Source organism: Halictus rubicundus, chromosome 8, assembly GCF_050948215.1.
Source record: "Halictus rubicundus isolate RS-2024b chromosome 8, iyHalRubi1_principal, whole genome shotgun sequence".
Classification (NCBI taxonomy): domain Eukaryota; kingdom Metazoa; phylum Arthropoda; class Insecta; order Hymenoptera; family Halictidae; genus Halictus; species Halictus rubicundus.
This window is the reverse complement of record NC_135156.1, coordinates 14,234,498-14,258,912: the sequence shown is the minus strand read 5'-3', so window position 1 is coordinate 14,258,912 and position 24,415 is coordinate 14,234,498. Positions and strand designations below refer to the sequence as shown.

At 42.3% G+C, this 24,415-nt stretch overlaps 1 protein-coding gene across 8 annotated transcripts in view; it reads right to left on the bottom strand.

The window, feature by feature from the left end:
• Nucleotides 1-786: 786 nt before the first annotated feature.
• The window catches only part of Dysc (whirlin protein dyschronic), a 145,445-nt gene continuing 121,816 nt past the window's right edge, over nt 787-24,415 (bottom strand). For 3 of the 8 annotated variants that reach the window (XM_076792016.1, XM_076792019.1, XM_076792020.1), the window contains 4 exons: nt 13,499-13,723; nt 6,181-6,501; nt 5,783-5,861; nt 787-5,150 (listed from right to left, as the gene is read on the bottom strand). In XM_076792016.1, coding sequence (XP_076648131.1) covers nt 5,008-5,150; nt 5,783-5,861; nt 6,181-6,501; nt 13,499-13,723 — 768 coding nt within the window. In that variant the 3' untranslated portion in view covers nt 787-5,007. Of the gene's footprint in view, nt 5,151-5,782; nt 5,862-6,180; nt 6,502-13,498; nt 13,724-24,415 lie in introns of those variants that run through there. The other 5 variants (XM_076792017.1, XM_076792024.1, XM_076792021.1 and 2 more) reach the window with 3 other exon arrangements.

The following is a 24,415-nucleotide window of genomic DNA, read 5'->3' as shown; positions in this document are numbered from 1 at the left end:
ACGACGACGAGGAACGTACCGGAATTTCGAAAGAGAGAATTTAATTGCGAATTTTGATCTCTGATTTTGACAGTGTCAGATTGTTTTGGGTAGTCGGAAGGATTTTGGTTAGCGCGTCGTCGGTCTTGCCGCAAGCCGATGGAACGGAAAATCAGCTCGTCGTGTCTTGATTGATGATCGTTTATTGAGAATCATGTGTCTAGATTGTGAAGTGTAAAATGTTAATATCGGTAGAGAATATATCACAAATTTAACGTGAGTGAAATCTTAACAAAATAACACGTTCTTTTCGAGTGACGTGATTTTGCCTCGCTCGATTAAGTACCGTTCGCTACTCTATCGATTCGTGTGTCGCATTGCAAACCGAGTCAACAGATTCGACTCAACGACAATTGAGCCTTTCGTTGGACACTTTAGAAGCTAATAGAATTCTGAAACTTAATTCTTTGGGAGCCCGCCGAAAACCCTAACGTTCCCAACGATTTAATACTGCGAAAAGGAATCGATTCCATCGTTACACTTTTAACACGCGTCTGATACTGTAATCTTTACTTTCTAATCCCTTTTACGACTACTCAGACGTTGTTAGAAGTATCAATCTTACGCTACACTGCGGACTTCAAGTATTTACAGTGAATATGTGGGTCAATCTTTAAGCAAACGAAATTTTAACAAAATGTTCTGATTTCTTCCTTATTCAGGATGTTTTACCTAAAACGGACCATTGTCTTGTGTAATTTAAGTAGCGATTCCGAAAGAGTAATTTTTTAATGAACATCTATGATGTTTTATGCTACAGCTATCATAGTGCATTCATCCAAGTATACGACCTCCAACTGACCTTGGAGTCTATAATCTTCGAGCCTGTATTTTTCTAGCCCAAGATTCTAAAATATAATTTTGAATTTTAATATTGAATTTGTAATCTTGGAACTAGAAAATGCTCGAATTCGCATGGAACTTGTTCGAATGAAATTTTAGGTTCCAAAAAATATTTCTTACACTTGCTCAAAGAACCTAATTATAGGTGACCTGTTTGAAGCGAAACATCCTGAACAAAATGATTAAAATGACGCTTTTGTCTGATCTCATCCACTCGAAATCAATTTTCTGGCGCTCCAACTTCGCCTAAACTTCGGGATCGGTTTTCAGTTGATGTCAACTCGGTTTCCACTGTGCAAGCACAACACCCGGTAAAAATATCATCCGACGTAGCTCGAGTAAATCGCAGATAGAATCGATCGAAGGTGACAATGGTTGGAATTTTTGAATCGCTGGTGCCTCTCATCCGATCGTTCCTTGTTTCCTAACTCCAATCGACTCGCCATCATCCGATTCGGCTGGCTGGTTTCTCTTCAATTTTTCGTTTTACACATACGCGCGACAATTCTACTGAAGCTTTGCACGGTTTGTTTATGTTTTTAAAATTTTTTTCGTATATTTTTAAAAGCGAGACGATCGCGGACGATCGGTGTCCGATTAGATGGCGCGGGGATCGCGTTTTCTTTTTTTTTTTTATTTGGACTCGGTCGCGTGAAAAATGACATAGAAACTGGTATAACAGGTAGATAAATAGTGGGAGAGAGAGAGAGAGAGAGAGAGAGAGAGAGAGAGAGAGAGAGATACATTAAACAAGACAAGTGTGTCAATCGTGACTATCACAACAACGATTCTACGTTTACTCGCCAATAAACCACTACTGCTCGTGTAAATTACAATTATTCGCGAGAACGATTACGTTTACGAACGTCTTCTAGCAAGCCGGCACTTCGGAAAAAACGATCACCTACGCTCTAAAACAAAGATAACAACGAATCTGCGATCTCGAAACTCTAAGCTCAAATGAAATCCCACGCAATTTACTCGATCACTACCACATTAAACTTCTCGATCTCAATGAGAACTTATTCTAAGAGCTGAAACGTGGCTCGCGTGAAATCAAAATTCGTGCGCGTTCGAAACTTCTAAACCGAGTCGTTCGATCATGCTACGGTCGCGAAATTCGAGGCCCGAAATCATACTAATTAGAGACCTATATTTCACGTACATGTACTCCAGCAGGTGTCATTTTACTTGCTCATTATATCCAAATATCTACACGTGTATTTAGTTACATTATGTTGTTTCATCTTGTGTAATTTTTGGAGCGTTGACGTTAATTTATGGATCGAGGCTGTGGTTTCATTAATAAAAATTGATTCAAGTCTGTTTGATGCAAAACAACTAATACATTCACTGTGCGTGGTAAAAATCGACTTCTTGCGGAAATACAGCAGAAAAATTACAATTTATCAGGAAATGTATGTTATCCTTTTTGTATTAAAACAGACAATTCATTAAATAAATTTTATCAGTGACAGATGTTTTAATTTATTCTCATAGTAATATTCTCGAAATTTATGGAACTTTCAATCCGTATGAATTAATATTAATGCTCTAAAAATTACACGAATTAAAATACACGTGTATCGAAAAACTTTTTAAATGATACGTGTACGCGAAACACACGTGCGTTTTTAAGAGACATTAAAAGCCAAGGTCTCTAACAAATATTTCTTGTACAAAATCTTGTTCGATTTTCAAGAATTCCGTTGTAAAAAATTGCAGATTTTCGCAGATTTCGTGAAGCATGATCGTTTTGGCAAACTCGAGCTTCGCTCCCGTGGATCACACGATCACGTGCCGTCTCTCTTGAAAAAATGAATCGCCGCGACTCACGGTTGATCCACTTTTCTGCAAACAAACGATTATCCAAGACCGTGAACAAGGTTTCACACTTTCTCGAGCGGTTCCCACGGAATCCTCTCGTTTTTCATCCGCCCACGTTCTGGCGATCGTCCGCGATCCCTCGAAGGCTTGAACACCGAATGATCAGGCCCGACACTAAGTACGCGATCTCTATGTTTAGGTAACATTTTCAAAATATTCGCACATTTATAGAATTTTTTTTTCCGTTTTTCTTTTCGCCCGGCCGTCGGTCACGCACCGGTTCAACTCGCCTGATCTTCCACCTGATCTTAGTGCGTGCCCGACCGCCACCCGGTAGGTACAAGTTGCAATTCCACTACGATAGTCAATAATATAATCATATAATATATATGTATGTATAATATACTTTGTTAAGCCTCAACAATTCCCATAATAAGTCTGTATTAGTCGCGGGCTCGGATCAGGCTCGGGACTCTCGTCGATCGCGCTGTCGATCTTCTTGATATTGTTCTGACATCACCGTTCATAGTGAAACTCATAAATCAGAATTTTTTTAAAAATCTTCAAGAATGATGCGGAAAAATTTTCAAACCCTTACTACATTATACCGAACTTGTATTAAATGGATTTACTCGTTCTGCGAAATTAAATGGAATGAAAAGTTGAATTACAATCATTTCAATAAGATGAGCACACTATATCGATTTCTTCAATCATTTGAATCGGTCCAACCAAATGTATCAATTCCTTTAATAATTTTAATCCGTGGAACCTAATGTGTCGATTTCTGTGATGATCTGAATGAGTTGAACATAATCTATCGAATTCTTCCATAATTATAGTAAAGTGAACGTAACATATCGATCTCTTCAATAATTTTAATAAATTGAACATAGCGTAACGTCTTCAATTACAATTTTAATGAATTGAACATAGTATATCGTTTTCAATTACAATTTTAATGAATTGAACATAGTATATCGTCTTCAGTTACAATTTTTGTAAGTTGAACAAAGTGTATCAATCTTTCGAACACAGTATATAGTCTTCTCCAGAACCTGTTAGAAATCTATGAATTTTTCGAATGATTTTAACACGTAGTACACAACCGATCAATTTCCCCAACAACTCTAACAAATGGAGCATAATATTTTTAAGTTGTTCTAACCTTTTCCACGAAATTCGACCTATCCATTTCGCCATAAACGTACAAACCCCTCATTCCCTTAACAAACAAACGGCTACAATCCTTCTGAAACCATGAAACCAAAGTAAGAGACCCGCTCGATCACGCCATCGACATCCCGCAGCGACGAATCGACGAAAATCCGGGCCAGCATAATCGGCCAGTGTCTTCGATAACGCATTAGTCAACAGTGAATGATCCGTGTCTCGTGCAGCCGCGGCATGATCGACGCTCGACCACGCCGCCAACCGCCGTTGAACTTAGGTGTTCGTTTCTGTTCGTGTCCGTGTTAGCATCGAGCTGAGAGTGTCCTGTGGGACTCGGTCGCTTCTTAAACGCCTTCGATCAATCCTCCCAATAAAATCTGACGAGTCCCACGTCGGTAATCTGCACTGCTGTAATCCTTTCTGGATCGAGGATCTCCCTTACGCTTAATAGTATATCATTATTACTATACACAAAACAATCCCTAATATTTTGGCACAGTCGACTTCCATATCCGCCTGCGAGTCAAGATCCTCACACGTTAAAGTGTCTGTCAGCACGAGTCCCTCGTGGAGACCTAATCCTGTTTAACATCCTCGCTTCTACATCGTCTTTGAAACACATCCTCGTCGCGTCCTCGAAGATCGGCCGAGCACGGTAGTCTTGTTCGAACCGTTAGCCTACTCGCCAGCAAACGAGGACAGCGACGATCCTACAGCGATCGTCCTACGAGCCTCCATCACCGCTAATGTCCTCCACTTCTCGTCTTCTTGTTCGATGGTTCCCACCATCCAGGGCCAGGTTCGATTAGCACCTAACCGAGAGCTCGAACGTCAAATTGAGCACAAGGGGAGAAGATGAAGAGCAGGCACGTCGAACCTCGTTCCTTTTCTTGCTCCTCGAGGTTCCCGGACGTGCCCGAGACCTGTTTCCAGATGATGTCTTCGCTTTTTCAAGATGGTGTCCTCGCGTTCCTCGCGATCTATTCGCGTTTTCCCTCGAAGTCTCTTCAGCTTCGCCAGCTTGATCGCGGCGCTTCAACGTCTGGGACGATCAGCGCGCGTTAACGTTCGAACTCTGGAGGCGTTGGGCTACGGTGGCTCCGGCTCGGAGGTGGGAGATTCCTGCTACGCCTCCAAAAAGATCAGAGCCGTCGGCTTCGGCTCGAGGTTGCTCTTCTTCGCCTCCACCACCAGGAACTCGATCTCGTTGCGGTCCCGACGAGCGAACGACTCCGCGATCAGCCTCGCCACCTCCTGATGATGCAGACCTGAAACAAACACTTTGTAAACAGTTCTGCGATTTTTGCTTCGTTCCCTGGCACGCCTAAGATAACTGGGTTAGGGCTCGGGGACTTTCCATCGAGGCTGCGTGGGCCTGTGATGGTCCATTGTCTTTCGTATGACCTGCGGTTTGCTTGGAGATTTCTATGAATTTATGGCAGTCGAAATGATTTCAATTTCGCTTTTAAAACGAGGCTTGATTGAACATTTTTTTGCATGGAGTCAGTAGCCTTTTATTAACCTTGATGTGGCATAAGTGAATTTCTTCGTTATTATTTTTATTATGACAGGAGATGTTGAATGAGAGGATGAAAATTATCTCTCATTCTGATTTTGGCAATGCCATGCCTCCGTCATGGCTTCTGTTGGACTGTCCATTTTTATAAATTTATGGCGCGTGCAGATTTCAAGATTTAACTTTTTGTGGGAAGAAATGTCGAATTGTTTGTTGTTGTTGATTGGGTATTGGTCACAAAGCGAGCCCGATAGAATTTACCGTGGTCCTTCATTTTTGCCGACACAAAGGCGAAATTCATTTTCTCCTTTTTCAAGCTCGAACTTCTAACGACACAGTTCCGAAGTAACAACATAAAAATTCCAATATTAGTTCTGAAATTACCTTCGACTTTGTGGCCGTCAACTTCTAGAATCAATTGACCGACTTCCAGCCCGCCAGCCTCGTAAGCCGCTCCATTATCCTGTGAACACAACGACTTATCAGCACTCCGCGACTATCAACACAGAGCCGCGTTGCCGTGGCTTGTATTAGCTATTAATGTTAGTAAACACAAAAACATTGCTAAATTCTTTCCCCTTCGTAGGTCAATCTGTTCTGAGAAAATATAACTGTTGAACTCTAGGGATCTCCTAGGATTGAAATTTGGATTTTTGGCATTCTCTCGCCAAAATGTACAGGGTTGCACAAAGAAAAGTTGAAAATTTCTGGTTTCCTGAGGTGAAGTGTAGCGTTTAAATTAATCGAGTAATCGATGTGTAGGGTCTGAAGGATGTACTGACATGTATGTTGATAATCCTGGGCAGAGGATGCTTGGTGTTGGCACCGCCCTCGATGGCAATGCCCAGAGTGGATTTGGTCTTCTTGACGGTGATCCTCAGGTTCCCTTGATGATCGGGCACCACCAGGGCCCCGTCCTCCTCTCTTCTCTCGGACATCTCGCTTCTGGTCAGCCTTTGAACGCTGTGGTGTCTTCTTGGTGGACCACCAGCACCACCGGCCCCGGCGGACCCGCCACCGGAGCCACCCTCTTCGAGGAGCTGAGCTTCCTGCATGTCGAAGCTCCGCGAGAGCTTGTGCGCGAGTTCCTGAAACGGGCAAAGCTACGATTCACCGGCGGTAATCGACCGCCTGGTCCGGCTTCCGGTCGACCCTGCAGCCTCGTGACAGCCAACCTGATTCTCAACATCCGTAAACATCTTTCTCATCGACAGGATCAGACAGCAATCCCTCTTCAATTTCGGAAGAGCGTACGCTAGTGTTGATAATTCTCGAACAATGCGAATTCTGTTCCCGATGGAAATTTTCAAGCTCGTACATAGCTTTCGAGGATTGACAGGTCAATCTTTGATCTTCGGAAAACGAAGTGATATTTCTTTGGAGCTTTTCTCGCAATTTCGAAAGATGTGCAGTGAGAAAGTATGCAGCGGTGCAATTAGCTTTGGAATGGATGCACATTATTCTTCTGATAAAAATTGCAAAACATTGTTAACTTTCATGCATAACTCTTACGAATAGTTGTAGCAATTTTTGGCCTTATTTTTGGCCTAGTAATGTAGATTATATTAGAGTAGAAATATTAGAGATTCATTCGGTTCATGCATGATTTTTAGAGTTTGTGACATTGATTTCAGGTCTCCACGTAATCAGCAGTTACAATAACTTCTTTCCACACCTTCCGAATTTTTAAAATATTTAAGAATCGTGGAATTAATTTTCAAATCGTGTAGATTATTTTGCTTATGGAAATTAAAAAGAAATCGTCAACTTCATGCACAGCCTTCATAGATTTTAAAGTCCATTCTTCCTCAAGTTGTCTTAGACTTTAAAAATGTGCAGTAGCGACATAAAAAGAATGAAAATGTATATAACACAAGATACATGCTTCGATTCGAAGAAAAGCATTGGGAATTTAATGTTGGTTTGAAATCCTTGAGGTATAGCATGAAATCAATTATTATATTCGCCTTGTATAATTGTTAGGCTGTAGAAAATCGTCGAATTTTATGTTCAAGGTAACAAAGTTGTCTCGATAAAATCTTGAAATTTAGTGTTGGTGTGTAAAAATTATTTCTTGCAAACCGCATTGTTACGAACTGCATTTTTCAGTAGTTCCTGCGGTTACATGAAAACATTGGCTGACTGAAGGATTTCATAAGTGACATTCCTCTGTCTGGCACAGAATTGAGATCTCTATAGTATTCGAAAAGATTTTAAGTAATTTCGGAGACTCGATGGCTGTCACGCAGCCTATCAAAGTCACATCCGGCACGCTCGCGAACGATGGCAGCACACAAGAGCTAAAAAGGCTGATGCTGACGAGTTCGTGTGCACGCTGTAGTCGAAGAGAGTCCTGGTAGTCTGCAAAGTTGCTTGCGAGATGAGTTTCAAGCTCGTGTCAAAGTATAAACGAGAAAGTACTGCCTAAACTTATCAAAACGTCTGAACATCTCAATCCCTTCGATTTATCGAGAAAACAAATCAATTAAACTATCTCTCACGTTTCTCAATTGAAAAAAGACGTAGGATGATTCTACATTAATTGTTTCGAAAGTGCAGCTTGCACTATCCTAAACTTTGAGTCTATTCTAAATTTCTAACTCTGTTAAATTCACTATCGAATTGCTGTGATGTAAATTGCCAATTTATTTTAACCCGGTTAAAAGCCACCATAAATTGCAACAGTTAACAATTTAGTTGTTCGTTTCGAAGTGCATAATGCACTCACCGATGACGTGATATTAATGTAGAATCATCCCGAGCAATTCTGACCAGAAAATTAAATTCTCAATGACAATACGAATTTTCTTCGTTCCAGTAATTAAGAAGAATATTAATAATGTCCAACTTGGTTCGTCTACCGGCTTCGCTTCTCCACAACGGTGCACATCACCCGGTACCTATATGCAATCGTACATAACATCGTGTTGGAACGTAAATCATGACAATACGTATCGATATAGGTCACAAGAGTAATATTAAAAAATTAAGTCATGCTTGCTGATAGGCTGGTAGCAGTTGGGTGTTGGTGGTGCTCGGACAGAGTGGTGGTGGTGGTAGTGGCAGTGGTAGTGGTGTTTTTGTCGCGCAATTATTCGGTTAGCCTAACTTTTTAACTGACCTGCAACTGCACGATTGATTTTAACAGTGCACATGGACGACCGGCGTAGCAAATATCATTCGTGACGTGTGTGGAACGAAAAGTCATGAGATGATGGGGAGAAAGTGTTGAACGAAGACAATCTCCAAAAATTATTAACAAACATTCTTCTGCAAAACCAAAATTCGGAATCTTCTCTTTCCACAAAGTTATTCAAGCTTTTATCTCGAAGCTGCCCGAATTTGTATGCATTCATGCTTTTACCTGTTTCACAAATTCTTCTACGAAACCAAAATTTGGAACTTTTTCTTTTCGAGAAAATTGCTCGAGTTTCTATTTTCAACTGGACTAATATAAAAATTACGAAAACAGAAAAATTTCAAAGTGAGACGGTATTTGGAACACATTTCCGATTTATCCAAGCAGTTATTAAGATTCTAGAAATTGAGACTAGGTCGTCTCTGAAAAATTTATTTTAAAAAAAAATGGGGAATTCGTCTGAAATCTCGCAGTGCTCATTAAGAAAATTCTTAATCGAATTCCTCCACGCACAGACCTAGCATTAATTTTCTCCGCAAGTAAAACAGCCGAACTTTTACAGCAACTTAAAGCAGTTCGTTAAAACGAACGCTTCCGTGCATATCAAATTTCCAGCGGGTCTCTTCTTTTTCTCTTCTCCTTGCATCTCCGTGCAAGAATCCATTTTAATAATTCCGATGAAAACAAAATTTCACAAAGTTGAGTCGGGTCTTCGTTGAACATCTCCGCCGAATATTAAACAGCCTCGAGCTACTGGGTCCTCGCGGAAATTCGGAATAAATTCGCTGGCTGTTCTAGGAGCTCGCCGTATTAAATAAATGCTCGTCGAATTGGTTTCGATATCGTCGGAATCATAGTTCACGGTCGGCGAACATGAAAATCGAGTCGCTCCTCGCGGAGAAACGTGAACCGCGAACGGAGAAAGTGTTTCGCGTACATGAGACACGCAAATCCACGCAGAATTTCTCTTCCTACAATTTTCTGCCTTCCCGTGGACGCCGAAATCATTTCCGAATCGCTCGAGGATCACCTCGATCCGCGAAATGAAGCGCGAAAACGCAGGACGAAATCAATCGACACAGAAATGGAAATTTTACATATTTCTCTATTTGATCTGAGAGAATATAGTCCTCGAAATTATTATATAATATCAGTCTTTGAACTAAACATTACCGTTTCGATCCGTCAGATTTATCTACTGCAAATAGAAATTAATTTCTGAGCCCGAGTGCAAGACTACGATACTTAATTAATGAATTAAGGGAGTTGCAAATAAAATGGCTACTTCAGAGACTGTTATCTCGAACAAATGTTACATTTGGTATTAAATGTTGAAGCTATTATATTTTACGGAAGAATTAGTATCAACTCGAACATAAATGTCAATGAAGCAGACGGGTCTTAGTTATTCTAAAGTAAAATGGTTCGTCCTCAGAGATTTTAAGTAATGAATTCAATCAAGTTTATTTCTGAAAGAGAAAAATTGTTTCCAGCTGTATCAGACAAAAATATCAATGCAGCAGACGATTCCCAATCGTCGTCAAACAAAATGGTTCTTCTCCAGAGATTTTAAGTAACGAATTTCATCAAGTCTCTTTCCAAAAAGACGCGCAATAAATGAACCCTGGATTCGCTGTTCGAACGAAACAGTGATCGGAAACATTTCCCGCAGCGTATTCACGGACCGATTGAACACGGATAATTTCTCCGTTTCGTTTCACTAAAAGTGTGTGTGCGCGCGCACGCGTGTGTGTGCGTGCACCGCGAAAAAACAGGTTCCTCGGTTAGCGAATAAATTATTATCCGCGGCTGCATTCATTGCGAATCGTTCGAACAAGCTTTCCCATCTCCACTGAAAGAAAAAGAGAAAGAGAGATGGAGAGAGAGAGAGTGTGAGAGAGAAAAAGAGAGAGAGAGAGAGAAAAAACGGGAACTGATCGAATTCCCAGCTTTGCCCGAATGCGACGAGAAACAAAAGGGGACCGGGCTCGGCGTGTCGGTACAGGGAAACGAAAAAGAAATTAATTCGAACGACGCCGATGATCGATCGGAATCGCGGCGATTAATTGCGCCGCGATGCGAAACGCCTGGGCCGCCCAATCACCGAGGCCCATCAGGAAATCGTTGCCTCACAGATTTTCCGGGTGTCCCCCTCCCGCCGGGGTTTCCTTGTTCGGTGAAAACCGCTGTGTCTCGGACTTTCTCTGCTGATTTACCGTCATCGATAGCGCGATTCCATTAGTCTAGCGACTTTCTTCGCTTTGATCCCTCTTCGGGGCGTACTACTACGACTGGTCACTATGCGGGAAGATCTACGGACTCGGAAGATCGGATTCTTGCTTCTCTAATGTGGATCTAAGGCCTGGTGCACACGAACTTCCGCCAGGTCGTCGCCAACCCCCCATTTTGCAAATGATTCCAAAAATTCAACCCCTCCCCCCATTTTCTAGAATTCTTTCCCAACATTACGCATGAATTCTTTTCTTAAAAAGGAATATTGAAGGAAAAGTTTTATTAAAATTGCAGAAAAGTTCTGTGAAAATTGCACCCTAATTTAGTGTACGAAAGAGTTCTATGAAAATTGCACCCTGATTGACTGTACAGAAAAAGTTCTGCTAAAATTGCACCCTAATTGAGTGTATAAAACAGTTCTATGAAAATTGCATTTAAACTGAGCGTGTCGAGAGGGTACAGAATATCCTAAAAAATGTCGTCTGCAATTGAAAGTGGTCAGCTATAATTTTAATGTTTCCTGGGTGAGTTGGTTAAATTTGTTGGAAGTTCGTGCGGACCAAGATGGCGTCGTTGACAAGCTACGTCTACCGACTATGTCAACGGTTCGTGTGATGCCGGCGTAATGTCTCTCTAATCGTTTAGGCGAGCGAAGTTTTACTTTCGACAGCATCTACGCGGGGATCCTGTATCCTTTCTAGCTATACTTCTTTCTTTCCCCCCATCCACCCCTCCCAAATTCTATTTTCCCTTCATTTCGATGTGAGTAAAGTGATCGTGCATGCCAAGACATCTATGTAAATATACTTTGATATATGGACACGTGTGTACATATAATTATACGGAGGCTTGCGATGGCGTTCCGCTATAATTATACATATCGTGTACAGTAGTCGTGCTTGAATATAATAAGGACAAATCGAAAGTAGCATGTGCAAGACATCTAAGAAAAAACACGTACACACCTATCGCTATTTCGACTAAGTTCGCTAGCTCTAAGAGCAAAAAGGAAATTGATCTTGGTGGAGACAGATAAAATAGACAGAGAAAACGTGAGTGAACAAAGTGAGATAGGGAGACAGACAGAGAGACAGAGAGAGAGAGAGAGAGAGAGAGAGAGAGAGAGAGAGAGAGAGAGAAAGAGAGGAAAAGAAAGACAGAGATCTAATTGGGAGAACTTCATGCCGAAGGGGATGATCTTATCCGATTGCTTGAATCGTGACTGGATAATAGTTTGATAATTGGTGACCTTCGAACAGGCCCGAAGCTCTGTTACCCATCACGCACTCTGGCAAGGGGTTTGCTTATTTTTTAACGAGACTGTGCAAAAATCCAATCAGACATTAAGGGGAAACTGCCAATTGGGGATTAAAAAAAAGATACGAAGGTCAAAAGTGTATTAGAATTTTGAATATTGCTTTCCGAGGTTCTTTTCGCATTTTGCAGATTTGTGTCTTCAGGGAGAATTTGATTTTTGCCAGAGGTGAACGTGAGTTCAAGGAAGATTGAGATTGTTGAGTGGCGCAACTCTGCAGGAAGCGTCCCTTTCATCTGCCAGAAACTAAAATCATCATTAGAGACATTTATCATCTAACTATCTGTACTACTCTCTAGTTAACGAACCTTCTGATAGGGAATGTCTAGATTCTAGATGTTGTTCTATCTAAGTTTGCTATTCACTATTGTTCAGGCTATCGTTGGATCTAGGGGATGAGACTAACGATGAGTAAGGTAAGTCTAGATTGTTGAAAGTTTTCTAAATCCCCTGAACACCCATTTATTCCACTCTATAGTAATCGAATTATTTAGTCACGATTTAAATTGTAAATACTCGCGAGGATATTTTTAAAATATTAGAATCAATGCAACTCTTTGTGTAACACCAAGGAAATTAATACAGTAAAGTAGAACATCACCTTTATTTTTGTAGAAAAAAAAAAGAAATAAATTATAGGCAAAACAAGAGACAAATTATGTAAAAACTTTCCCCCACGCGAAACGGCCTCGCTGTCTTCTTCCCTCCCTATCCTCAAGCCAAAAAACAGTGATGGGCAGTCAATTGTCTCTCTTGCGAGGGTCCCGACGCTTCGATCGTTCACTTCGAGTCGCGAAAAAGACTCGAGGGATCAAGGAAAAATGATTGAAATTTACAAATACTAAAACACTCGAAACATTTGATTTTCTAGAACCTTCACTGAAAAATTTGCACAGTTTCGAGGATATTTTACAATTTTGCATAAATGGTTCGCCCGTAGTCTCCAAAAAATTTCTATTGAGTCCCGTCTATATGTACACTGTAAACCAGCTTATAAACAAAGTTTCCAAATCCATGTATCGAATTTTTCATTGTCCATAAGAAGAACTTGAAAATATCTAAACTTGGAAAAATTCTAAAATTCTAAAAATACCCCTCATAAAATAATTTCTACCAGCCCCAAAAAGAATCGAAAACCCTTCCATCTCGTCATACCAAATTTCCCAGAACTCTCGAGCAGATTTTCACTCGCTCGAATCACCTGAAAGCGTCGCGACGTCGCCGTCAAGGGAGTACCGGAGCGACGTGGAACAGCTTGACAAAAGAAAAGATGAGAGAAAGTCGTGACAGAAGAACGAAGGAAAAGAAAAAAAGAAAAAAGAAGAAGAAATAGAAGAAGAAGAAGAAGAAGAAGAAGAAGTATCTGTGCGTGGTAAGATCTGTGTGTTGTGGTTCGTTTGATTAGAAAACTTACGAGGGGCCTGGCGCCCCAGTACCAGGATTTGACACGTTGCGTCAGCCCACCGAGCAAATGGGACCTCCAACCACCGAAACCTCCACCACCTCCACCTTCCGAGCTCCTTTCCTCCCTTCCTTCGTCCTCATCCTCCTCCATATCGCGATCCCTTTCCGTTCCGCCTCCGCGTCTCCCGTTACCGATCATCTCGGCGTCGCTACCATCGCAACCACCGTCGCTCTCCTGCGTCGCGACGCCGGGAGAAAAAATTCGTAAGCCTCGTGTGTTAGCCGACTAAAGCTCTCGTGCAATGCTACGCTTTCAACCGCCATTCAAATTCTTTTTTCTTTTTTTTTTTTTTTGCGCGATGGAAAAAATTGTTTCTCGCGAGGGTGCTCTTTCAACCCCCAAGGTTCAAAGATTTTAACCTTTCAATGGACGCTTTGGAGATGTTTTCGAGGATGTTTTTTCGAAATTGAGCAATTTTCTGGATTGCAGGATAGCGATAGGTTGTGATGGTGATAAGGATGCTAATCGTGTTAGATTAGTTGTAGCTGTTGCCAAAGAATGTTGAAAAATGTGTTGGACGGATTTGGTACTCTTGCATTTATTTGTGAGAATAATTTCGACTTTGTGGAGGACTCGAGAGTTTCAAGATAAATTTGTTTATACGTACTCTTGATATTGAATTCTTAAAGAGAATTTAATTCTTCTTGAAGAGTATCGTGTAATTTTGTTCTGATTCAATCATGTACTTTTCCCTGCAATTTCAATTGTACTGTGCAGTAAGTTCTCCTCATAATCATATCGCCATTTGTGGAACATTTCTGAACCCCAGTACTACAAAAAAAAAAAAAAAAGAGATAAGAATAGTACCATCTAGTTTTCAATTCTTGCTCGTTCTTACCTCGTGAAGCGAAGCAAGAATTTATTGGACAATTCTAAGATAATCTTCATGGACGTCGCAGACCGAAACTGGAGGTTTCAAGTAAAGAAATATTAATTTGCGTGAAGATCTACGGTGTTACGACGCGTACAATTACTATAACAGTACAAATACGAGCCCCCAATGAAACAATCGCAGAACGGCGTACGCAGTACACTCTCCACAATAATTCCCCGGTCCCGAGACAGCCGAGATAGGAAGAACAGATTGCAGCGGGCAATTTCGCGCGAAAAATAAAATCCGCAGGAATCGCGATTTTTGGCGAAAGTACAATCTTCCTAGATCTCCGTTATCCCGGTGTATGCTCGCCGCTATTAATTCCCCGAGCGTGGACGATTGATTTATATCGTAATTGCGCCGGTGTAGAGTTTCACGAGGTGGCGAGAAAAGTGTCCGGCAGAGTCGCGGGACAACCGTGACGTGGTAATCATCATTATCGCGTCACCATCGCGTAACTCGAACAAGCCTTTCCCATCGGATATGCGCCTTCCCCGGACAACCACGATCGCACGTTCGCGAAACAAACCGAAGGAAAAATCCAGTTACACCGCGAAGAATCCGCGTGATTACAGGGAAAATCTGTGCGCGATCGTAATCATAAGTGATCCCGCGTGATTTTTCAATCGGACGTCGGCCGTCGCACGTTGATTGCATACAATCGACGCGTTGTCGATTCTTTCCCGTGCTTTCTTTCCATTTCTTCTCGCCGCACGGTTTGTCAGCGTGAATCGAAGTTCCGAGTAAAAAGCCGCCCGCGGCGGGCTCGGGGTTTCCTCGAAACGGTTTGCAGGATAATTGAAGGGAGAGATGATCACAGTCGACAGAGAAAATGATTCCTGATTGATATTCATCATCCAGGTGCTTGGTTACTTCCCCCTGGGTTGTGTACTTTGCCAGTTCTCGTTCTGTGTAGTCGATTTTCCTCGTTTCTTGCGAAATCGTATCGAGGCTGAGCGGCCTTAAGCTACTTCAATTGCCAGTGCTCTGTAAGCGTTACGAGCGAGTCGGGCAATTATTTGCGTGGGTAATGAGGGCCACACAGGTTGTACAAAATGACAAGAATAACAAATATTTAATCCGCCCCCTTTGGTTTGGTGTCGATTTTAAAACCTTCCAGGCCGACGATGCTGCTTCGCCGAGCATTGAAATCACCGGCTCCAATATTTATGTCACATACGTAAAATTTAGATAAGAAATTAAAGATTACCAGGATATTATCTACATTTCGTTGGCTAAATGATATAGAATTATCCAGATTTTTTAGTTGACTGGATTTTGCAGGAAGATTAATTTTCCTGAGACCTTTAAGACGTCACTTCTTGATTGGGCATTGAAATCACCGAGCGGAACCAGTTTCATGGCTCCGATTAATATTTATTCCCGACGACAAATTAAAAATTACTGGAAAATTATCTACATTCTATCAGCTGAAACCTATAAAAATTTCAGATCTTTTGGCTGAGCAGTTACCGCAGGAAAATTTATTTTCTGAAACCTCCAAGACATCGCTTCTCGACCACTCGTTGAAATCACCGAGCGGCCGGTAAACAATATTTACTGCCCGGCCATAAAACGCACAGGAGAAATGAAAAATTACTGGAATCTTATCCACGCGTTGTCAACTAAATAATACAAAAATGTCAAATTTTTAAGTTAAACAATTAACCACAGGAAAAATAATTTCCTCTTAGCTAGCTCCACGATACTGGTCAAATACTACCGCAGCGCTGAAACTAGTTTAATTGCGACACTGTCGGAGCAGAATCACTTCAGCTCGATTGATTTGGATTCCTCGAGTACGTGTCAATCGTCAATTAACCGATCCGAGGAACAAACTTGTATTGTCGCCGTCGGGCGTCCAGCCAGCTCTTGCTGATCTAACGTCTAACGGGACGCCACTCTATTCGGTCACGATTGTCTCGAGTAATTGGGGCACGTGCTGGTAATGAACGACGATCTCTTGTGAGATCTAGCCACACCGCTCCGCGAACGTTTTGCGCGCGGTCAATGGAAAACCAAACGCGCGTTTCACTTTGCGGGGCCCGTTCCCGTTGCGATACTTTGTTTTCTCCCTTCGCGCTCGATTTCGAATTTGCTTCTTGAAATCGTCCACGCTGGAACACGCTCGGTCGTATCGTCTTTCGTTCTATCTTGGTCTCGCGAAAGTCTCCGAGAACTTGTTCTCGACGAAAAAGACAATATTCCGAATAAAAAACTCATTTCAAAAGGATCCTCGAATATTTAAACCTGCCCATTAATATTCCGACGCTGTCTAGCCTTGAACGATTCGAAACCTGATCTGCCAGCCATTGGACTGGCGAATATTTGGCCATTTGTGGTGGCTGCAGATTCGTACATCGAATGATACATCATTGAAAATGTATTACATTAAATAATACGAATGATCAGACTGCAGATCGCCAACAATCGTTAACAAGATTATCTCTCTACGGACTATAAAGAAAAATTTATCGAATTGATAGACATAGAAAATACCTTTTTATTCAACTCCCAGCCGCGGCAATTGATGTGGAATATTGTTATTTAATCCAGCAGTCTATTAGCAATGCTCACCTCTTAATAAAATAACGTTCCTATGACAATCGTTAACCAGATTATCTCTTCCACTAACAATAAAGAAAGATTACGCGTGTCCCCCGTTGCCATAAGCAAGAATGCTGAAAATTCGCGTAGTTTTCGAGCAGTATGGATATCGAGGGGCCAATTAGCGGGCCTGTGCTCCCGCGGAATCGTAACAGGTGTCCGTAATTAGCGTTCGCGAGAAGCGCGCGTGAACCGCGACGGGTTTCGCGGAAAATCTTCTTCGGGCGGACAGAGAGCAATTAGGGATCGGCGATTAATCGCAATTAACAAAGAAAGAGATAGAGGGACAGAGAGAAAGAGAGGGGGGGGGGACCGGTATGGATCGGTGACCGTTTCTCTGGATCGTTACGCGGAACGGACTGGGACCGTTCGACCGATCACTGAGCTAACGGGACGCGCGAAGCGTAATCCGTCGTGTGAGATCGCGTGAAGCGTAATTCGTGGCCTATACTGTTAGAGAACCCGGCGTTGCAATAGGCTTAATTAACGTGGCTAATAAATATCGGGGCCCGGGTTCCGCGTAATGGCGCGCAGGCGCGTTAATCAACGCTCGCCCCGTGAGTCAGGCCTTCGCGTACGAACGTGAGTCACCGATTTGTTTATACAGAGAGGTGAAACGGAACTTGTACGGACATTATGAGAAAAATATGCAGAGAATAATATCGTTTTTAGTGAGCGCGAAGCACAGAAATGATTCGAAAAGAATTAGGAAGAGACTACTTAAAGACGTCTGTGTTGTTACTACTTTTTAACTAATGCCTTTTTCTTGTGGTTTAGTATTGGGTACATAAGTGGTTCACATTTTTTGTTGTGCAATATTGAGAGGCCATTTTAAAAATATGTGTAGACTTAGTTTCTGGAATATGGAAAATTCGAAATCACGAACAGACCATGATAGCATCTGTAACATCGTATAACGTGGATCACACGGGAAGAAATTAATATGGCGTCGTCCTCGAGGGGTTTACGCGGACAGGAGAAGCAGCTGGGATCGCTCGAGAACAATCTGAAACACCCCGAACGAGCGTGAGCGTCTCGAAAACGAGAGAACCAGAAGCAAAATGGAGGAGCTCAACGGGAGCGTGGACGCCAGCAGAAGAGGAGGACCACGACGACGACGACGAAGAAGAAGAAGATCCTCGCCTCGTGTTTATGACTTAAGTGGCGGAGAATTTATTACGCCGTCCCGTGATTGTCGGCGATCAAGCCCGCGCGAGTATGGCAAAAGAAAGAACGCTACTCGCAGAACCCCGGCCGGCAAGAAAATTGGAACGAGCCTCTCAGTCTGTTGATCGATTTCTTGAACGGCGGCCAGGTTATCTCTTATCTCCGAACCGGTTCGATCCGCGGATCATCCTTCTATCTAGCGGCTACCTTTAAGAGGTATACCGTCTCTCCTCTCGGCTACCCTTCTCCTCCTTCCATTCCACCGTCCCTTTCGAGATGACTCACTGTGTATGCACAGCCGCAATTAATATCGAAGGACTACGGGGGTCAGCGTCCAAGCCCGCCGCGAGACGGAAAAGGAAAAATCTACCGGGTAATCTCTCATCGGCTAAAAGCTCGGCCCCGTGAATCGATTTAATTGCAGAATCAGTTACCTTTGTCAGCCGATTACGGTTTGATGTTGCCGCTCCCGACCGCGAGCGAACCGCCGCGGAATTTATTCCGGCTGGCCGTGTTTAATTGAGCATCCGCGGAATGGAAAGAAACGCGTTCGATTATCATTCGGCTGCCAACTCCTCTGCTCCGCCAGGTACCGCCTCCGAAAATAGACATTTCAATCCTCTCGACGCATTAAAATCACGACGAGGAACAGTTGTAGCCCCCGGTCACGAAATTAGGACCCCCCCCCCATGATTTTCCACGTTTTTCATATTATTAGTAAAAACGATAGACTTTAGCATTTCAGAAAACATGTACCGGTGAGTTTTTATGGAGAATGAAAATATTTGCAGAAATGCAATATTTGCGAATTAAAAAATCTGAGATGCCACATTCCGAGTCGTCTGACAGCTCCGGTGTGAAGCAGGATCCCAATTAACTCGGTAAACATCTAATGTCGAACAGAATCAGTTCGAAGAAATTTTCTCTTCGCCGAATCTGTCCGACGAAGGATCGTCGTCGACCCAGACACGCGCGACTTTCTAGCGGGAAGATCAAAGTATTATTCGAGTTCAGGATGTTTACAGAGGAAATTACCGGTTTCCATCGTGGTTGCGTCAAAAGAGTGTCGTTCCAGTCTGAAAAACGTGACCCTCGTTCGAGGTAATTCAGCAGCAGTCGACGCAGAGGTAGATGGTAGATGGTAGACGGTAGAGGCATCAGCGGCAATACACAGGCCGGTGGTTACCCACTAACCTTAACCGACTGCGCGAAACAACGATAATAATGGCGAGCCGATAATAGGTCAGGCGCCGGAGAAAGTTTTCGGCTTGTCCGTCTGTTCCGTTATATACCAGGAAGACGAAGAAGCGGGCCGAAAAGCGGCACCGACGGCCGATCATGCTTTGGCCGACGCCCATCTTCTCACGATGTTTCGCGGATCTGGGTCGATCTAAGTTCCCACGTCCCGGGGGAATTAACGCGGGCAATCTGCTCGCTCTTTTTGCAACGACTGGAAATGATCGCCACGAGGGTCACCAGTCTGCCTCGCTTCCGGCCGAATTCGGCCGTGCCGCCGTAATGCGAATTCTATCGGATCCGATGCGCGAAATCTTTTTACCATACTTCGAGGAATTCTTCTCGTTGTTCGCTGAGGAAATTCGTGAGATTATGCAGGCTGAACTCATTCAAATTTATCGGCGGAGGGGATAGAATTTTAGATTAATCTCGGTGGATGACTATTCAAAATTGTAACGAGGGGCTACTGTTCTATTTAAATTGATAAATTTATCAATTTAAATTTAAATTCCTTGGTAAATTTCTTTCAAATATGCAGCGTTAGGATATGCAGTTTAGATTAATCTCGGTGGATGATTATTTAAAATTGTGACGGAGGGCTACTGTTCTATTTAAATTGATTTTATCAATTTAAATTTAAATTTCTTGGTCAACTTCTGGTCAATTCCTTTCTAATATGCAGCGTTAGGATATGCACTTTAGATTAATCTCGGTGGATGATTATTAAAAATTGTAACGGGGGGCTACTGTTCTATTTAAATTGAGCCAAGAATTGCAAATATCCTGGTCAATTTTTTCCAAATATGTAGCGTTAATTTTTCTAAATTTGTAGGAGTTGTTCTTTTAATTATATCAGGTGGATTCTTCCTACTCTGCAAAATTAATTCCCTTCGTTCTACGAGAATTTTTCCAATTATACACAGATCATTTTCTCTAATTGTCTAGGCTGAATTCTTCCTACAATTTTGGGCACTTCCATCCAAATGTACGATATGAATTGTTCCAATTGTGCAGAGTTCAGTTTTTTAATTATTCAATATAAATTCCTCCAAATACGCAGTGTTAAATCCTTTAATTGTTCTGGATCAATTGTACAGGGTTAAATTTCTTTATAGTTCGGAGTGAATTCACCGAAGTGAATTGAATGAATTCACATTGAATGAATATGTTCCCCAATCGAATTCTTTCACTTAAATTGAATTAAATTTTTTCAACCACGTAGACTTTTATAAATTATTCTTGTAACTCATTCTTGTAGATCGTTCTTGTAATTCATTCTTATGTTATGTCGTCCGCGTTGTCTTCTTTACGCCGACCGAGCCTTTCAACTATGCAGGTTCGATTCTTGCCAAGATTTAGTAGCGAATTCTTGCAACCATATTGCTAGAAGTCTCAGAACGATAAAACAATCGTGTTATGGAGCGGTGGAGCCCGTTTTCCAGCGTCGCCATTTTTCGAAATCATTTGGAATCGGCCAATAAGCTCAACCCAGTTGCTAGGAATCTTTGCATACAGGGTGGTCCTTATAAAGCGATCGTAAAATCGTCGGGGTTCGTTAAACCGGTGTGTTGTTGCGTCAAGGTTCGCAAACGAAACACCTACGTGCAAAATGTGTCTCGTAATCCTCGAGTGGACTCGCGTTCATGGAATTGATACCTTGATCTAGGCGAGGTTGATATCGATTCCTAATATATCGTTATCGTTCTTTCAACATCGCCGTGGTTGCGTACTCGATCTGTTGCGATCGCGAAATTCCTTCGACTGCTTCGGCCTAAACGAGCGCGGGACGTTTTCCACGCAAATTCCTACACTTGGCATTCAACCGTCGCAAACACAACAAATTACCCAGAAACAACGAAGAGCCGGTATCTCTAAAAATATAAATTGGGAGCTGAACCGTACAATAATTAAACAGCTGATTTAGTTCGATGGATAATCGGTATAATAAACGCTTGATGCGGTTTCAGCAGACTCGCAATTTATTTCAGGTCTATAAAGCTCCTAATAGAAGCATCAAGCTCCATTTCGATTTCAACGTTCTGCAAACGACGGTATAAGAATTAGTATTTACAAGAAGATCGCGGCCTGCCGATAACAACTGCCCGGGAATCCTTCTTTACGACTCATTACTGTTATTATCATCCTCGTTACCACTGATTCAGTGAACATCGTTCCATAATTTACAAACGCTAAACACGTCTCCGCCCAAGCAGAATAAACTCCCTCGGAACCGCTGGAACGAGATTTCTTTTTCCGCCAAACCGTCCGGATAATTTCCATCCGAATTGCTTCTCGATGGGAATTAAAATAAATTTCGGAGCAGAACGAAGGGAAATAGGGAAACGGGAGAAGAAAAAGAAAGGAGAGAACGATAAACCGGCCGGCCAATTAACAAGAATATCATGTCGATCAGAACCGGCGTAGGAAAATGACGACTCCGCTCCCCGAAAAACGCAAGCCGTCGATTCTGCGGAATCGTTCCGTGACTCATCGGGCACGCTTCGGGGAGAGCGACCAGGAAGCAAAAAGAATCATAGTTTCTCCCGGTGAGATTCGCAACCTCCGTGTTTTGCTCATTAACATTCGCGACGACGCGCAATGCGGCGCGGCGCATCGGGAAGACCTACACGCAACAGTCAAATTTCAAGTCTCGAGAATTCGCTCAGGCTAAACTTTCACATTGAAGATATTCACGTACGTGATTTTCTCGAAACGATCAACTTTCAAGAAGGTATACAATACACATTTGAATTAGAGATGCGTCGTTACAGGTGCAAATCAGCTAGCCACCGGTTCTCTTCCAATTGATGGTTTCTCTGATTTGTTCTTCAAGAAACTATAAAATTCTTTCTGAAACTCTTAGGATAATTCACCCGACGATCAAGGAACGCATACAAATTTTGTCATCGAGAAATATTGGACAGAAATATATAAGTAAATAAATATTTACGTAACAACCTAGAGACTATCTCTGTTTCATACTTCATCACGTTTAACAGAAATGCATAAAGTCTGCTGACAACTACTGACGTCTACCGATCAGCCGAAGCTCGACGACACCCTCGAGAAACTCGCACAGCACCGATCGCAGTCCATCAGCATCAAGCGATGATAATAAAATCACGAGGACGTAATAATTCAGGCCCGATAACTCGGCGACGTCTTCGGGAACAGTTCGCAGCCCTAATTAACCTACTTAAGAAATTCGAGCGGGCTGAAAGCAAACTCCAAAGACCCTGGTAAAACGAAACAGCCGTGGCACCGAAGTTGCCCGAGCGAGAAACCGACGACCATCGGAGTCTCCCCTACTGTTAGGTAACTTATGTCTCCGGTTACCTAACGTACCTCGCGCGCACTGCAACAAGGAAAAAAGCCAGCCGGTCGTCTTAACAGTAAACAGCGATTTGAATAACGACTCCCCGACGCGACGCGACGCGACGCGTAGCGTGCGTCTCCTGGCGGATATTTATTCTGCTAAACATTCATAACCGGGCTGTATTAACGACGCCATCAATCAGCACGGCCGACAGTCGCAGATTGAAGATCCCGTGCTTTCCGCAAACAGATCGATCCGCGAGTAACGAGCAGCTCGACGCGCGTTCCACGGGGACAATTCAATTTCGTTCGTCTTCCGAGCTGAATCCTGTCCGTCGCTCCTATTGCTTGTGAAAACACTACCGCGCATTGTTCCTTGTCGGTCCGTGGAAAATTTGCAAATTTCTCTGGAAATGTTTGGCCGCAGCTTTCACTCGAGTTTGTTCTTTTAAATACGAATTTCCTAGTTACCGAATTTATTGACCATTTTTTGCAGATTGTTCAATTCATTAATTGTAATAATTAGGTCCAACGAGTCACACTCCAAAGTGGTAATATAGTTCCTGTCCCAGAGGTTCCATCGCTTAACCCTTAACTGTCCGGAATTATTTCAAGTTTACTTCCGAGAAACTGCGGACTCAACATTTTTATGTCAAGTATAGAAAGGAAAATACTTATATTTTATTTTATATATACTTATATTTTACTTTTTTTTTATTTTTGCAGCCATACACGCGACAAGTACCATGCCGTTTATATGGCGGCATTGGTCCGTTAAGGGTTAATGATATGCAGTGATGAAACTGATCAGAGGACAGCTTGGCCTCTAAATATTGATATAAGACTTTCTTCGGATGATCGGTGTCTTCAAACTCGGGACCAGTGAATTCTAAAAACCAGTCTGTACAAAATCAGGTGAAATTCCAAGCCTAAACCTGATGCTTAAGTCATGCTCTAACTCCTAGTCGCCCTGGGGTACCACGATCTTAATCAGTGATATGCAATTATAAGACTGGGTAGCTCAACTTCTGCATATCCCAGAGTTCCATCAGATCAATCAGTGTCGACCAAAAACCACTCGTTACGGAGTCCGGTCAATTTACAAAGCTTCTAGCCCAACAATCCCGAAACTTCAAGTCTAAATCTGATACCCAAACATCACACTCTAGCCTCTACATAGATGCTCAGAGGTACCATAATTACTACACTACGGATTATTTTCGACTGAATAAAATTATTCGGAAAAGATGGAAATGTCTACGTACCTTGCAAGCAATAGAAACAATCTGTATTTTACAGTAGTATACAATAGCTAGAGGACAACTAAGCTTTGGGATACCCTAGGGTCTCATTAGTTCAATCAATGTCCACGAGTTCCATCCTCGGTTCAAAACCAACTCTTTACAGAATTAGGTCAATTTAGAACGGTTCCACCCGAACAACCTGTAAAGTCTAAACCTGATACTTAAATTACATTTTATCTCTTAGACGCTCAGAGGTTCCACCATCTCGATCAATGGTACGCGATGATAAAACTGAATAGCTAAAAGACAACTTAGCTTCTACATGCCTTGGAGTTCCATCACATGTCCCCAAAAACCACACTTTACAGAGCCAAGTCAATTTAAGAAAGTCCCAAAACTCAACAATCTCAAAATTCCAAATTA